This window comes from Vigna unguiculata, chromosome 5, assembly GCF_004118075.2.
Source record: "Vigna unguiculata cultivar IT97K-499-35 chromosome 5, ASM411807v1, whole genome shotgun sequence".
Taxonomy (NCBI): Eukaryota; Viridiplantae; Streptophyta; class Magnoliopsida; order Fabales; family Fabaceae; genus Vigna; species Vigna unguiculata.
Genome location: NC_040283.1, coordinates 4535964 through 4554589, shown reverse-complemented (window position 1 = coordinate 4554589; position 18626 = coordinate 4535964). Strand labels below are relative to the sequence as shown.

The following is an 18626-nucleotide window of genomic DNA, read 5'->3' as shown; positions in this document are numbered from 1 at the left end:
TTTTTTATTTTTTAAACTATTTTATTATAAGAGTTTGATAGTTGCTTATTGTATTTCTATAAATTTATCCTGCACCAATAACCCTTTCAAATAGATTTCCATTAAAAGTTATTTTTGCCTAATCACAAATTATGCGAGGACATCAAATTTGAAATGACTGAAAAATTATGTATCGTCAATTGTGAACTTATAAATACATAAATAATTTTAATAATATTTGATACTAGCATATAAAATTAAAACCTATTATTAAACTTGCATGTGAACAACTTTGAACAAATTGCATTAAATTGATAATTGACAATTAATACATTTGAAAATAAACATTATTCTTTTATAATAATGAGAATAAAAATTACTGACACTTATTCTTATACAAGATCAAAGATATTCGTATTTAAAATGTAACAAAATGATTAAAATTACACCAGAACAGTAAAATTTTTTTTTTTTTTTTAATGAGCTTTACTAGGAGAGGAAAGACATTATTAATTATGAGATGAAGAAAAAAATAACAAGTCTGAAAATCAATACATGTATGAATTTATGATAACATTTTCAACAAAATAATGTCTTTTCTGTGCTCATTAACCTAGTTTATTCCGGTAAAAATAGTTACATCTATAATAATTTAAAAATTATTTAACCCACAGAAGGAAATACTCCTCACATTTATACTTTTATCTAGATTTTTAATTTTAACGAAACATAACCGATGCAATATGAAAATGTCAAGGGACATGCCATTTTAATGTAAGCATCAACACCTTAAATTATTTTCTACAAATCCTGCACAGGAAAAATTTCCAATAAAAGAATAATTAAATAAGATATCAATCCACAAATATTTAAAAAACAATTCTACCTAGTTCATACTTTAACATAAATCTAACATAAATCCAAGTCTTCAGAGATTGAGACCAAAGACAGTATTTTCACAGATAAAATCTCAACAAATAAATAAAAATATCTAATGGCAATGATCCAATGCGGGCAACAATCTACATCTAAAAATTTAATCAAAGAAACTATGTACAGAAAACGACATACCCTTAAAAAGATAAATATTAAATACAGTTAGATACTATACAAATAAAAATACAGAAATGATGTACCTTGTCCAGCGACAGTTAAATTACAAGGTGCTTTCTGTTACATAAATCTGATGCCTATATAGAATGCAGGATATCATTCTTGGAGGGATGAGTTTAAACGGCATACAAATTAGCATCTGTAAATTACAAATTGTGACATTTTACAGAAATATATACATTAAGACCCAGAATAATCAATTGGGTGATACAAGCGCCACTTCAACCCCCCTGCCGTTGAAGAACTAAAAACTGAACAGCTAAATCCTATCTCCAAAAAATTATAAATGAAAAACCATAGCCAGAATTGGGGAGAAATGTTGAAAATATTATCCCAACCCAGCATATTCCAGCCAAACTACCACCCAATGGATCTTTACAACTATATCTGCCACTACATGAGGTTTCAGAAATCTGACCTCATAAGCTTCATTCGAGGTTTTATGCTAACATTTGCAAAGGGTTTTGGCTGTTCCACATGGACATAATCCCTTGTCTTGAGAACCTGCAATCATAGTTGAAATTGAATGTGAACCAATGCAAAGTTTCTAAGTGAACCTTTGAAAGCATATTAAGAAACAGGTCCAAGGTGTGAAAGAACACAAAAAATCTAACACCAAAAGAGTGATATGTGACCCTCCAAAAGTAAGAACTGGAGCTAAAGCTATATCAATAGAACATGCTTTATGACAAGATTTATACAGTTCTCAGCCCCTTTGGAGTTCAACTCACTTATTTCAAGGGTGTTTGACTTCCAACTAGCAGAGAGAACGGTTTAATCTTTGGCAATTATTTGTTTCTCTCTTTCATTCACTTTTCCCACCATCTATTTTAGGCGCTTTTAAAACTTAAAAGATACCTAATACTTTGTCCCTCAGGTTATTGTTTATTCCCACCCTCTCCTCTAATAAGATATTTCAATTATCATAATCATACATGTGAAGATGTTAAATTAATATAACAAGATCATTTGGGAATAGATTTTATTTGTGTAAATTCAAAAAATTCTCGACCATACCAGTGTCTCGAAAAACATCCGTGATGCTTCCTTCTTTGTTTTACCAACTAATAAATTGTCAAGATGCAGCTCCTTCCTTCCATGAAGATCTTCCTTATCAAACACAGTCTGCAGATACTTGGCAACAGCCCTGTGGATAAATGCAATAGTTAGCTGTTGATATATAACATGCATGAAACTGAGAATCAGTGCACAAAGATCTGGCGAAATCAAATGAAATAACAAAGAAAATTTAGTTATATGATCGTAAACAACCTAAACTCAGATACATATTAAATACATTTCAGATGTTTGTTAATTGTTATTTTGCCAAGATGACTTAAACCTGAATCATCTGCACACAACAACTTCCGGCTCAAGTGAAAAAGACATATTTTAATTGCAGATGAAGTGATCTGTCCATATCTTCAAGGGAATCCATCCCATCTAAGGCAATGGCGAAGGGGATTTTAAATGAAATGGAAGTATTTGACTAGGTGTAAAAGGAAATTCACGAACAGCCATACACATGACAAAATGATTTTTAAATCTTAGTTTGACATATACATATAATGATTAGCAACACAACAGTGAGGAAAAAAGGAAGTGCAGTTACTCTAGTTGGTACACTCTAGCATAAACAAACCTGGTCCTGGAAGACCATCCACTATTTTCAAGGTGAGTTCCTTCAGCAGATGGTTGAAAATCTTCATCATCATCATCAATTATCTCATCATCCCCAACATTCAAAAACCCTGGGAGTATACAGAAATAATGAATTAGCACAGATCAAAGAAACATAAAAAAATATAAGTAATAAAAGCTCAATCTCCTGCTTCAACAACTATTGCTTATATTTGCCACATACTTAATATTGTTTTGCATATTCCAAACTAATTAAAAAGGGTGGAACCAATGAGGAAAAACAATAACCAACACCAAATAACTTCTTAGAACAGGAGAGACATGAAGGAACTGTCGAGGAAAGGAAGCTGGCATCTAAATGAAGAGTGATTGACTCTCGTTAATTCATTGAATGATTGACTGATGGCTAATATTAACTAATTAGTTTAGATGGCACTTTCATAAAATGAACAGCAAAGAGCTTTTAGAAGCAAACCTGTGTCATTAGCAATCATATCATTTTCCTGCACCATGTAACCATAGAGCTGGATTAGGCATGAACAACATAGTAAATAAACACAACAGACAGCATCTCAATTAAAAAATCTTTGCCAAAGGCAAGGAACAGCACATAACACATTTGGCTTCAAAATAAAATTCCAAAATACCAACAGGACAATCATATGAATGCCAAAAAACATAGTGACACATACTTAGAGTTCAGAAGAAAGATAACATGTGCAATAATAAAAGAAAGGCTTAAATGTAGACATCAAGAGTAGTGAAATTAGCAGAAGTACTTATTTTCACATCACATCCCAAGGTGCAGTGTTATCCAAAGTGCAGTTTAAGGCAATTTCAATGAATAGTAAAGTGCCAGAAGAAGTTAGGGACACTTGCCAGTTGGATGGAATCATAACAATAAAAGTGGAGTGTAGAATTGTAGCAGTTCTGAAAACTACCGGCTATAATTAACATTGCTATTTTCCTGGACCGTACTTAGGGTTAGACCATACTGCACCTTTTCTCCTTGGTATTGATTTTAATTTTTAGGGCTGCTACATCTACGACTACTTTTGTTGTAAAAATGGTAATGTCTAATTTTTACCGAGAATGTTGGGCTAGAGTATTCATTTGTATGGAAATTTAGTAAAAACAATCACGCAGGCTTCTAATAGCATTCATGGTAAATAGTACTTCAATAATACACCGTATGCTACACTACAGCATACGTAGAACATGATCAGCTTCAGGAAACAACACTAAATATGGCTAGATGAACACAAACTGTTTCAGGAAATAGCACTAAAAATTGTCATGATACAGAGCAACAAAAGAGTGACGAGACATAAAAGGATTGAAACAAAAACGCAAGCAAGAAAATTAGCTTTAATTGCTGTGAGAACAGAGTTTAAAAAATATGAAGACCACCTCATTCAAAACCCAATTTCCTGTTCCTGCTTAAAATAAAAACTTTATCACCAAACCATGTCCAGAATTTTTGTTTCAAACAAAATTTTGAAATAAAAACTGATTGTTGCCACTTTAGTCACATATCTCAATGTTATCAAACAATGCTTAAATTTTTCAGGTATATCAACTAGATAAATGATTCTTGTAGAAGAATAAGAGACAAATCCAACAAATAAAGTATTGGAAAGAGGCAAAATTAAAGCAAACTGGAGAGCTTACATCATTCTGTTCTACATAGGGACTCCTAATTTCAGGGTACATTGTACTTTGTAGTCCAGCTTCCTGAAAGACTAGGTTTTCTTCATCTTTCAAAGAACTCTCTTTTTCATCTACACTGAGAGCTTCAGATTGTAAACAGTCTACTTTAGCATTTTCTATAAATATGCTGTCAGACCTTGCACCCTTGTCATCACACTCCATGGCAGAAGCAACAATTTGATTCTCATTTAACTGCCCCAGCATGCTGTTTCCATTTTCCTCTGATGGTTGATCACCATTAAAGGGAGCCTGAATATCAGCAAACCCATCAGTTTCTTTGGAACCAGTAGCCAAGGAAGCATACAAATCATTGCCTTCAAAACCATCTGTTTGAACTTCTGTTCCCGGTTCCATGCTAAGCTCAATAGCACCTACTCCTTTTCTATCGCTCTGGCACTGCACAAACTCATCCTCTAAAATAGGGATTGTATTCAAATTCTCAGCATTTGGGATGCTCAAAATATCTGAATGAATAGAACCAACGAGATCATTAGTTTTATCCATGAGAGTCGGTGATGTGGTAAAATCATTTTCAAGGACTTCAGTTAAAGATGAAGATTCATGCCCAGGGCCAGCAGAGCAATTCTCTGCTTCAGAAACAGCAATATTTCCTCCGACATGGTCTACTTCAACATTTTGAGAATTGTCAAGCTCCTCCACATGAGAAACAATATTTGTGTGCCCGTGGGCATCAATATCATGAGATCCCAAGTTAACCTCAGATTGATGACTCTCAGACAAGACAGGTATATCAGTAGGATGCACCCCTGCATCTTCTTGGAGTTGGACACCCATAGGTTCATGAGTTGTGTTCCTGTGAGCATCAACATCATGAGATCCCAAGTTAACCTCAGATTGATGACTCTCAGGCAAAACAGGTATCTCAGGAGGTTGCACTTCTGCATCTTCTTGGTATTGGACTGCCATAGGTTCATTATTCCCCACCACTCCATGAACTTCAGTATTTGTTCTAGAGTAGGACTCTTGATCATTTGTTTTCTCTATGAAAGAACTATCCATACCATAATCACAAACCTTGATTCCAGTCAGATCAATTGTCTCATTTCGCAGAATAGTAAAGTCAGTAGTCAAATCTGGAATGTATCAGAGAATTAACATAAATTATATTACATGAAAATTTCATAAAAGAATATGATGAGCAATGAAATATTAAGCAAATGAGGATGGTTTAATCAGGATAGTGATGGCCAAATGCACTTATAAAAATAGGTTTAGAAAAGCAATTCAGAACAGTTGAAAAGGAATATCAAGGATGAACTGGTCAAATGGCACCATTGTTGTTTCTTGATTAATAGCCAGCTCTATAAAAAATTATTATAGAGATGGAACAGATTACATTGGAAGCCACTAATCGAGAAAAGTGTTGTCATGAGTGAACAGTGAATTAGATATATCGTAAGATCATAAGTATTATTTTCCTCATTTCAAAATACACGAGCAAGAAAAAACTGCATTGCAAACAAAAAAAGTACTAATGTGTTTGTCTTTCATTAATGTTATTATTTTCAGTTTACATACTTTCATTAGAAGTAGCAAATATACCACAACTTATTTTCACGTGCTTTTGTTTTGGAAGGATATTTTGTGAAGGAGACAGTTAAAAGACATGAAAATATTATACATGAGAAAAATCTTGTTATTTTAGAGATTTTAACATTTAAAGAAAGGGGGAGAGAAAGGGTTAAGCAAATGCTCCAAATAATCAATAACAACATAAACAAAACCAAAATGCATAACTCACCTGTAAATATCGATCCATGGAAAATTTCATCCTCCAAAAATTGTCTCTGAATCATTAAAATCTCATTACTAGTGCAAGGAGCTTTTTTCCGTAAACGACGGATGTCTTCAGTATTGGTCAACTGTTCACGTATTGTACTTCAGAACAAAGAAGGAAAAACAATTAGTATTCAGGTAGTCAAAAGGAGTGTGGTATGCCGTAGAAGACAAAAACAAAAGTGGCATCACAAATTTGATAATAAATTGAAATGTGAACAAACTTTAAAAGTGAAAAAAAAAAAAAAGGTATATTACATGTTACAACTATTGCCGGACAGTTGATGCAAGATCAGAACTAAAGTTACCCTTTAATAAATAAAGGAGTTACTCTACACTATCAATTACGGACACTGACAAATGGTAAGAAAACAGTTCACAACACGGATAAAGTAGAGGTCTATAAATAAATGGATCAGATATCTTCCCAATTGAAATAACCATCTAATATTGATATAAGCTATTTTAAACATGTTAGACATCATCTATTATGGATAAACAAAAGTTTAAGCAGATATAATTTTCTCTCTTCTTTCAAATGTGCAGAGTGGTTTCGGTCATTTAGTTACCTACAGTACAACAAAAAACAATTGCCCGGCCAGGCTTACCTTGGCAGTTAAATAGATAAAGAAAGAGTAAAAGATCAACTATCAGAAATAGTAATAAAGGAATAGATGTGTACAGATGAAGAGATAGAAAACATACTCGCCATGCAAGACCATCATATCATCCATAAGCACCTTCCTCTTCAAGGCAGTAGTACGAGGTGCAGAACGAGCTCGCTTCATTGTTGCTATTTCAGGGGCAGCAGGGCTGGGTTTCATTTTCAAAACTGAAGATTTTCTACCAACTGCACCAACAACAAAGTTTTTTCACCCTTGCTACATTCTCAGGGAAAAAAAAACTGTAACAAAACATAGAAAAAAGCATTAATAGACCACTCTTATACCTAATATGGATGACAATAAATCGTCATCATCAGGAACAGACTCGGCAGTTCTCTTGGATTGAGCTCCCCCGTAAGACTCCATCAAATCCATACTCTGCACTGTAAGAGTACTTTCTGTGAAGCTACGTTTTTTACCAGAAATGCCGTTTACCCCAGCAGGGCCCGCATGGCCTTCAGTTGCACCCAGGATGTCAGGAGTAGATGCCATCAGCAAATCATTTGTTTCGCCATCATGTTGGTAAGCTAAGGAGAGCAATTTTTCAGGCTCTGGCATGTCAGTAACAGCAGATCTATTTATACTTTCTACTTTATTGCTAAATATCTGACTCTCAATTTCCATATCTGTTTTCCCAAAATCAGGTGTTTCTTTAGATACGGATGGCTCTATTGTCTCTTGGTAACTTAATGCAGGATTTGAAACATCAGTTACATGACCTTTTTCACCTGTAAAGAGTAAAAGCAACAGGTTATCAATAAAATGGAATGTGCATGTTTGATAATATCTATCAACAAGATTATACAATTAAATGGAGTAACTTAACAAAACAGAATCTAGTTGAATTACTACAAAAAGGTACTATTACTATGATGCTAATTAGCCATGCAGAAAAGAAAAAAAAAAATCAAATGGAAATTACACAACAAAATGTAAAAATCAGTACAACACCATGGTGACACTCAGGATTTGGTAATAGGCAAAATGCCAAAAAGATTTTGGCGCTGTTACTGGGCAGCAATTCTTTGGTGCATGTAGTAGGAATGAAATGCTAAACATTTAGCAGAAGAGAAAACTTCTATTGGGTTGTACGAATCCAGTATTTTTCTAGCTTCTGTCAAACTCTGGTCATGATATTTCAGACGGGTGTTCTAACATCCCACAACTTTTGTACGCTATGCCGCATGTTTCTTAATATATGTTTCCGTTTTTTGGTTATTGTCATCTACAGTACTTCAGGATTTCTTATCCTCTTATGCAACTGTCGCTTCTCTTACTAAATTATTTTCTTAAATAAAAGAAACACATGTAAAATTGCATTGTAATAACAGACAATGGTTCCCAGATAGAGATTGTACATATGATTGGGAGGGAGGTTGCACAACCTTAAAAAGTAGGATCATGTAAAATTGCATTTAATAACAGACAATGTTTCCCAGATAGAGATTGTACATATGATTGGGAGGGAGGTTGCACAATCTTAAAAGTAGGATCATAAAACAAACTTGAAATTTCATAACCAAGAATACAAAAACAGACCACGCAGCCACAGTCACAGTAGTCAGTGTCAAGAATGAAAAACTGTGATAATGAAAGCATGTCACAGGCACAGCAGCAAACATTCACAGAAAGTTACCAAAGAGAGGGTCAAGTTGAGACTGAGATGAGGAGAGGTCGAGATATAGATAGAATCAAAGAGGGAGAGCAAGAGAGAAACAAAGAGGGAGGGCAAGAGAGATTTTAGGCAGTGTTCATCTAGGTCTGAAAAGGAGGGAGTATCAACATAGGGAACCAAAAAACTGGTTAAAAATTAAAAAACACTTGTGGCATACCGGGTTGTGTAACCCAACCCCAAAAATAAAAGGATTAGAAAAGGGATTGAGTAAATGAAAGAAGAGAAAAAAATAATTAAATTCAGTGTTTTAAACACAGGGTTGCACCACATGCCAGCCAGCCCAAAAGATGATATAGTGGGATAGTGGATAAAGGGATAGCAAATAGTGATATAGAGAAATGAAGTCATGAGAAGTCATACAAAGCAGCATGGGTCGAGGGAAAAAGTGAGAAACAGCTTTTTTATTGATTTTATAAGTAAATAATGCTTTCAAATTTGAAATCCAGAGAATAGCCTCCACCAAAAACACCCTAACATTTTTTGGAATCAAGAGACACTGCTTAAAGTCTGTTAAGGTCACTATTTCCCTCACAACAGATGGTACACTGAACTGCTCGGCTATAGTGGCCACTGTAGCCGCCAAGGGGACTACTTCACTACTCCTACATTACACCTATATAACAAGACTATAGTCCACTATTAAGAACCTGATTAGGTAATATGAGTCACCTCAATTGAGGTTATGTAAATACCTTCAATAAATGACAGAGAAGGCTGGCCCAGATGGGAGGTGCATGGTTGAAGGATAGACTCAGTGGGCTGCACAGCCTCAAGCGATACATGATTTAAACCTTCACCTTCCTTCAGTTCTCGAGAAGCCTGAGCTTCCACGTCAACAACAACTTCAGGTCTTCCAGGTGATCCTAGCGGATTAATAAGATTGGATACTAGAGCATCATCAGATGGACAGGATTGTCTGTCACTCTTTGAAATTTCAATGTCATTCAGAACTTCATGCTTTGATAATGTGTTACCGTCCTCCAAATGACCACCTGATCCTGGAACCTGAGATCCATCCATGTTAGACAATGGTTTACATGAGATGTTATCTTGATCAGAAGCAACATTTTCATTGTTGGTCAAAGGAGAAGAAACAGCACAATTTATAACAGTTTGGTCCAAAGGAGCAGTCGCTGGGTCACTATTCATCAAAACTCCATCTTGCAAGTACTCCTTTTTGTCATGAACAGCAGACGCATTGATCATCCCACCTTCACATTCTGGTAACACGGTGGAAGGAAACTCTTTATTGGAAGAGTCCAACAAGGGTAATGATGCTAAGGAATGATCTTCATGCATCAAATTTTCTTGATCCTTGATTACAACCTGACATTCTAAATGCCCCTGCTCCTCTCTTTTTTCATCCATTTCAATCAGATTGCAGCCTTTATCTTCATGATGCAAATCTAAAGAAATATGATTCCCATTACTTTGCAAGGAGCAATCATTTACATCGTTATCCTTTTGGTGATGCAACAATTCGTTTTGTGTGGTCTCCATTGATTTTAAATCAGTTGAATTAGGACAGTCAACTTCATTATTGCCCTGATCCATCTGAGTTCCAAATAGGTTAGGCTCTTGAAGTCCAGGGGTAGATGGACCCTCAGCATACTCACGGATTTCACCAGTGGTGGGTAAATCATCAATCTGTTCAAAACAAATCAGATCACTAATTAAATCAGAAAAAAACTACAATCTCTAGTAAATGGAACAGCTTCCATTTCATCCTCTTTCCAGAAAGAAAAAAGAGAAAAATGAAGAACACATCACATAAAACCAAAGATTCGAGGACATTCAAATATTACTAAAATATAAAGTGTATCTTGCTTCACTCAAGTTTTGCTTACCTCCTCTTTCTTTTCATCATTTTGATGAGACATTTGAAGACTAGCACCAAAGTCATCATGCTCCAAAGTAGTAGCCTTGTCATTTAACAAAACCTGATTTTTGTCAAATCAAATTAAAATCTCCAGAAGTAATAAGAAAAATGCATCCATACTCTGCATAGTCAACTTAAAGTAAATTATTTCCACACACAGTAATACACATTAAGACACTTTGCTAACAGGCACGATTTCAGTAAAACCAAACATAACCATGCTCCAAGAACAAAAAGTTCATATCTATGCTCATCATAAAAATGGTACACAACAGCAAAGCATTTGTATTCGTGACAGATAAATACACAAAAACATATCTAGGAATGTAATGATGCAAGAGAAAAAAGTATCAGATCTATATCAGGCATACCAGGCCTGTACATTTCAGATGCATATGTACGTTGGCATATTACCCACCAATGCAGCACATCTATGCTTCTTAGTTATAACCAGACAACAAAATAATAATATTCAAATCAGTACGTTGGAGCCCCTGAACCCACATATATCAGATATTGTCAATCAACTCCACGAACAGAGTGCTGTGGGAAAACTTAAAATAAGAAAAACAGTTTACCTCATCAAGGTCTAGCCCAATTTGAGAAGCATCACCATCACCAAAGCGCTCTGCAAGACATGTTTACCACTAAAATTAGCAACAAATCTCTCCACAGAACATTTAAAATTCACTATCAACAAATCACTACAAAGAGAAACAGAGACAAAATGGTAGACTAACCATCCAAGCCGAACTGTGAAGTAGAGTAAAGCACACCATCCATAGTATCTTGCAGTGTAATCTGCTCCCTAGTACTGACATGGTGATCAACATAGTTACTGCAAGTTCACAACACATAAATTCCTCCATTAACAAGCCAATATACCTATCTTCCACTCGAACCACTAACACAAAATCACCATTTAGAATAAAGCAATTCTGTAAGAGCATAGCCAAATGAAAAATTGGCAACTGAAAATTTCTGGCATTATTATTAAATTTGTATGTCATCTGAAGATGCAAAGGAAAAATCTGAGATGTAACTGAAAAAATACCATTGTAGTAAACAATTGCTAAAGCTAAAACTGACAATATATTCAAAGTATTTAAGAACTAACGCTTGAAGAATGTCACTATCTGGCAGTTCAAAATCATCAAGATCGAAAGTTTCAGGTAAGGTGATGGAATGGTAAGGTGCAGTGGACTCTTCAGGTGGCAAATCAACTGCTGTGGAGCGAAAGGCTTGCTTTATCTTAAGCAAAGCTTCACTACAGTCATCAAAAAGGTAATTCACCTTCCTAGAATATATCCTGACCACACCAAGCAAAAGATGGCTGGATAAACGGAGTGCAATTGGTACTTCAGGGAAAAGAATGGAATCTGTTCATTCATAAAATTGACCAAATAAATATATGAAATGATAAAATGTGATCAAAATTAGACAAAGGCAAATGCAGAAAATCCACATACAACGTACTGAGCAATATTAATTCCACACTAGGATAGTCCTCTTCATCTATCATAACCAAATTTAAGCAATCAAAATTATTTGACATAAATATAGGATAGTCTTCACTCATTCCACACATGTGGCTATATAATCAATCTTTCTCGCATATTTTATAATCTTAAAAGTAAAAATCTAGTAAATCTACAGAGGAACAATTATCACAACCAAGGTTAACTCTTGCTCTAAACAAGACTTGTATATTTTCCTCTATTAATCTTATCATCATTACCACCATCATTGTTTTGTCGAACAATAATTCCATTATGAATGTTCAAGAGAAAAGAAGCACAATCAATAAACTGACATCAGCCAAAAAATCAGGGGACCACAAAAAGGCTCTAGTACAGAAACAGTTGCTAGCATTTGTTTTACACTGCCATGCAGATAGACATATCTGGAATATAATATTTTTAAGGATTTGCGGACCTTTTACTCCAGCTCAACTTATTTCTTGCAATCGACTTCAGGAATTTCATTTTTATTATTACAAACATCAAGTTCGCACTATTTCTATTCCTTTATGTGTACGATATCATCACCAATAGCAGTTCAGCTACATCCAACAAATTGCAACCCAACTTGAGTTTACATTCTCTGTCAAACATTATATGCTATTAAACTACTTGTTGGACATTAAGATTAAACACTTACCCAACAAATCTTTTTCCATGACTCAAAACAATTATATTTGAGATCTTCACAAAGCCAGCATGATTGAAGCTCACTTATTTATTCTCCCATGCCTTCTTCATGCAAATTTCCTAAAACTTGTGGTGATTTATTTCAAGATTATACTATTTGGAAATATACAATTGGTGGTTTGTAGTATGTTATTCTTACTAGATCTAAAGTTAGTTATGAAATTAACAGAGTTCACCGATTCAAGACATATCCTCTTTTTACTCATTGCATAATGGTAAAGAGCATTTTAAGATATCCAAGGGACCCGCCTCACACCAATGAATGAACATCTGAAGTGTGGGATAAAACGGTTCAACTAGAGCCTGATAGTGGTTCCGAATGGGGCTAGGATAGATTATGATACCATCTTATGAGCTTATTGAACAAGCCCTTTATTAAGTTGTTTATACAAAAGCACCATGATCCCTTAGGCATAATTTATTAAGCTACCATTGGAAACGTTTATATTGCAATGTTTCTAATTCTGGCTCATCCTTAGCTTGTTCTATATTTTGCCATTCCATTCATCAATCTAATTTAGTCTCGGAAGTCGCTTTTTTATTCATCTACACTGAAGAGAATGTCATACTCAGAAAATATTTCAAACAATTGGACTAACAACAAAAACAGGACGAACTTGGCAAATATCTACCTCACTTAGCACTCAGGATTCTCAAACTCCACTGAAGTTCTAACCTGTTACCCTAAGCAGTTTAAGAAGTAGCTTGTTTTAGTTGGTCTATTGTTACACGACCTAAAAAAGCTCGAAATTTGTGCAACCCGACCATTAGCTTTTTCAGTTTTCACATATAATGGAGACAAAAGTTCAGATTGAAGAAAACCAATAGCTGCACAATTTTCTAAACTGTAACTAATAACTAAATATCCAAACTGTCGAAATTAACGGACAAGGTAATTAGATTAGGAAAAAACAAAACAAACTTTTGTATCCTCATTAAAATAATGCCTTTCAAAACATTAATTACAATCATAAATTACACCACTAACTAGCACACAACAATTCAATAACGAATTACACCATTAACCAACAGAACACAACTTGCTGAGCCTTAAAATCCCAAATTAAAAAGCACGACTCAAAGCAAATGCACCAAAAATACCAAATCAAAAAGCACAAAAACAAAACAAACGCACCTACGGATACACCAATGTCAGTGTCAGCCACCTGATTCTTGCGGAGCTTCCTCTCCAAATGCGCAGCTATCCATATAGTCCCAAGTGGCCCTTTCTTGGCCAAAATAAACTGAGAATAAAACATCCCTTTTCTTCACCTCGCAAATCCCCAACTCCAAAACAAACACCTTTCCCCTCAAACCTAAAACCCCATCACAAAACCAAATCCAACACCGAGAAACCCTAATTGCACCTCCTCCACCAACAAAACCGACACAACTCCACCACAACCACGTGGGAAAAGCAATTCGCGCGGTGAAACAAACTAAAATTCACCAAAACGTCTTCGTTTGATCGAGAAAACGCAGAGCGAGAGAGAATCATCACTGAGCATGGCTTCCTGAAGTGGAAAGAGAAAACCCTAACAACAGTGTGAGCAGAAAGAAAGGTGAGAATTAAAATAAAATGAAGAACAAGATAGATTTGGGGGTAATTCTAATTTTGAAATTGAAATTGAAATTTGAACAGAGAAAGAGAGCGATTTGGAAAGTTCAGATTTGATTTGGTTTGGTGTGTTTGGGTTTAATTTTCGAAATAATATGACAAGACAATAAATAAAGTAAATATAAGTCTATGTATAGTATGGTATGATCATAATATAATAATATATTATATGCTGAAACTAACATCTTATTAGTATTTTACGTGTTGTGTTGGTTCTCTCTGATTGGTCAAAAAGTGACCAATACAAATCTATACTTCATTTTTGTTTGCTTCTATCATTTATTTACACAAGTTCTTTCATTGAAAAAAAGTTACTAAATAATAAATTAAATAATACATATTTTTTTAGCTCTTGTTTATTAAACATTTATTCACTTTTCAAACAAATTCTCTTTTTTTTTTTTTCTATTTCTTCTGTTGTTCGTATATCTCGTATATATTTCCTATACAGAAAATAGTTATGGATAGAACCGAGAAGTTTCTTGAAAATATTACTAAATCATTACTTCCAAGACTTTTTGTTTCGGCTACGGTGTATACATTTTATTTTATTTTACTTTTTTTATTATTTTTAATTTAAAATATTTATAATATAAAATTAATTTTTATTTTATTTTTTAAATCATTATTTTTTAAAATTTTAAATTATTATTTAATAATAAAAAACATGTGTATACGTGTATTGTTTTTTTACTATAAAAAAATTATTAACTTATAGAACAGTTTTCAATTATTGAAAAAATATTAATAAACCACAAAATAGTTTTTATAAAAAGGTAAAATTGTCAAAATAAATAATTTTTATAATCATATTATAAATTATTTTTTATTATGTAGATATTTTACTATTATGAATAATTATTTTAATTAGATTAGTTATTAAAAAAGTAAAATTGAAAAAAAAAAGATATGTAGACTAAAGAAATCTTATAGATAATGTAAAAATATTAGCACAATCAAATATTATAATAATTATTTATTTTTTATAAAAGATATTTTACAGTGTTTTAATATTTTTATTTTTATTTACAAATTATTTTGTGATTTATTAAAATTTTAGTATTTTGTATATTTTATTTTTAAGTTTTTCTCATTTTTCATTTACTATTTATTAATTATTTTATTATTGGTATTGTTGTGTCAGAAGAATATATAGTAAAAGGTCGTGTATGTGGGATTCACTTCACTTTTGGTACTTCAAAAGTTGATATCTCATATCTATGTCTTAAAAGGTTTAGTTTCTTTAATACACAACACTGTTTAATTTGAAATAATAGTTTATTAAATTATTATTATTAAGGTGTTTTCTTTGAAAGACATTAATGTAAAATTTCTCTTTTCATTAGTAATAGTAAATGTCAGTAATTAACTTATTGTTTATATAGGAAACAACTTTTCTTTTTTATAAATTAAGATTTATTTAATTAATTTGTTTTATCTGAACTAAATTTTACTTATATTAAATTAATTCAATATATATAGTTTTATTTTTCTCTTCTCCTTTTACCTATTCTTTAATCTTATAATTTAAGGGGAAGGCAAGAGGAGTTGATTATTTAAAAGTTATTCTTAAAAAATTATTTGATTGAATTGTTAATTCTACTCAATGGTTGCATTAAGGTTTGAATTTAAATTGGAGATTTTTTGGTACAAGAGGCATTTTTACGTGGGTATAGGGAATTTGATCGAAACATGGTAAAGTTTAATGATTTTGATAGCATGTTAATAATACGTGAGTTGTGAACTATTTTGATTTGTGATTTTGGTGAAGTTGTGACGTGTATGATTGTGTGGAGATATGCTTTGTTGTTGTTAATAAGATATAAATAAACACTGATGAAAGGGTTAGATGAGTATAAAATTTATTGTACGAATATGATTTCTTCGGTGCGATTAAGTGAGTCTTTGATGCAGTAAGATGATTGTACGATTCTTTTTGTTATTTATATGAAATTTGTCCTACTCATAATAAATATTTATCCTTGAATGCCCCGAATTAGTTTTATGATTGTCTTAAGTTATGTTTGATAATGTAGGTGTTATGGTTGCTATGTTAGTTATTTCCAAGATAAAATGCAAATCTAATGTGAGTCAAAGTGTATTGAATTGAGCTTTGTAAGGAATAAGACTATTCTGACCCAACTAGTGTCTAACTCACACAAAGTATGACATCTAAGTGGTGTGAGTCGAAGGAGACTCCACATGACAGACAGACAATATGATATGAAAAAATATCATATTTAAAGAACTAATGAGGTTAACTTTGTCATTACTTGGTTGGGGACAGTGGTCCTGAGTATTGAAACACCATCAGATGAATTGGGAGCAAGCATGACAGGTGCAAAGTTTAACAAGTCCATTTATACACTAGTCTTTTGAAAATAGAGTCTATAATTATTTTGTTGTTGAGTCACATTGGAATGGTAATTGTTTTAGCCATTGGGTTGGACCACGTGGGTTGATATTTTGTACTTCATTTGATGAATGCAAACTATTTGTGCATATGGGCTAAATTTAAAATAAGATGTTCTAATGTAGTGGTGTGGTTTGATGTGGGACAATTGATGTTCAATAATTGGGAACCATGTGTTTCCTGTCTTGATGGACATTGAAGAAAAAGGTTCATTGAATGGTGTGATAGTTGTAGCTAGTCAGATATGATGGAATATTTGTTCAATAAAAAATTTTAAGACTAAAGATAAGATGAAATGAGAAAAGTATTATTTTTCTCATAGATCTTCTTTATTTATATCTCATTCCTTTTGTTTTTCTTGTCCTTTAGATGCATTAGCTCACCTTGGTGTTTTGTTTGTGTGTCACTTGTTCTTTTTCTCTACAATGATCGTATGAAAATACATGGGCAGGTGGTAGGTCAAGAAGGGGCAGAATAGCTTTGGAGCGAGGAAGGTCATTCAAGACCTACTTTTAGCTAGCTTATATATGAATCACCCTATAATGTTGTAGTTATTGTATCCATATAGCTTTTATTTTGAAAAACTTCAAGTATAATCTTGGTTTACCATCACCCTTTCGATATTAATGATATGTAATAAATACTTATAATTACCTATAATTTCCTATTTATAAATGTAATGAAGACACTAGTGCAAAATAACTATATTAGACTGATTATGGAAGGCATATTAGATTGGTTTCATAACTGATCTAATATACGTTGATATATGTTAAAGATATATCATATCAATTCAGGAACAACCGTTTTAAAACCTTAAATTGAAAAGGCAAAAATGCATTTCTGAAACATTGTCCTTGTTTTCCAAATCTTCATTGTTTCATCTTCGATCTTGGATCTAAAATACACCTTTGATTTGTCAAATACACCTTTGATTTGTAAATTTGACGAGAGAGAAAGACACAAACTAAAAACCCACAAATCAAAAGCGAGAGAGAATAAAGTTTGGTTGTGGTTGTGCAACAACGGGTCACGACATTTTGGAGTGTCTTGGAGAATGTTGAACGAAGCAGTGAGGCAAAGGTAGGGAGTGATGATGGCGAAAACCTTGGTGCCAACAAGTTTGATGAAGCATAGTGGTAAGCAACGATTAAGGTAGCTCTTCCTTGGACATAGTGAGCGACGGAAGGCTTGGAGACTATGGAATGGAGCGGCGCGATGACGACAAATAGCTTCAAGCCTACAACGGATGGCGATGGTGGTGAACGATGTTGGGTAAGGTTTTTTTGGTGTACGAAGAGGTCACCAGAGAGGACGAAAATCTTCACGATAAGTGAAAAGGGTTTCGAGCGTTAAATAAAAGAAGCCTTATTTATTGATTATCAATTTAACCGATTTAATATGTACATATTAGATGATTCTCTCTATAATTGATATAATAAATACATATTAAATCAGTTTTCATAACAAACGATCTAATATGTTTCTTAGTAATTACAAAATTTTCACCGCATTTTTTATTATATCAATTTCGCTGCAACCAAATATAATATATTTATTTTCCGCTAGTGAAATCATCATATATGAATGGATATAGTAGAAATAAAGGATGTGACAATGCGAAAAATAATTCAGAGCAGATGATGTTTCCCAATGAACTGCATATGAGAATGACAAAAAATGCAACTTTTGGTCACCAATGCAAGCCTAATTCGCACAAAATGGTTGTTGTCAGTTTTTGTATACACATTTACGTATGACCTGTAAGCGTTAGACGTAAAAAATATTTTTTACGTCTAACACTTATAAGTGAGAGTAAATTTACGTTTGTTGTGTAAACATAAGGTAAAATTTTGACGCTTATAGATCAGACATAAATATTGACCATTTTGACCATTCAAGTACAAAAATGTCACCACGCCTACA

General features: G+C 33.3%; 1 protein-coding gene across 1 annotated transcript; it reads right to left on the bottom strand.

Annotated features, from left to right (window-relative positions):
- Positions 1–1033: 1033 nt before the first annotated feature.
- Positions 1034–14396, bottom strand: LOC114185370 (sister chromatid cohesion 1 protein 4). The gene is made up of 14 exons (XM_028073059.1): positions 13805–14396; positions 11577–11838; positions 11200–11297; positions 11038–11087; positions 10428–10520; positions 9273–10227; positions 7190–7633; positions 6946–7090; positions 6206–6342; positions 4405–5537; positions 3209–3236; positions 2735–2843; positions 2110–2239; positions 1034–1596 (listed from the first exon to the last, which is right to left on the bottom strand). Exons 1-14 carry the CDS (start codon positions 13926–13928, stop codon positions 1498–1500), a joined length of 3807 nt encoding a protein of 1268 aa, XP_027928860.1. The 5' UTR covers positions 13929–14396; the 3' UTR covers positions 1034–1497.
- Positions 14397–18626: the final 4230 nt, after the last annotated feature.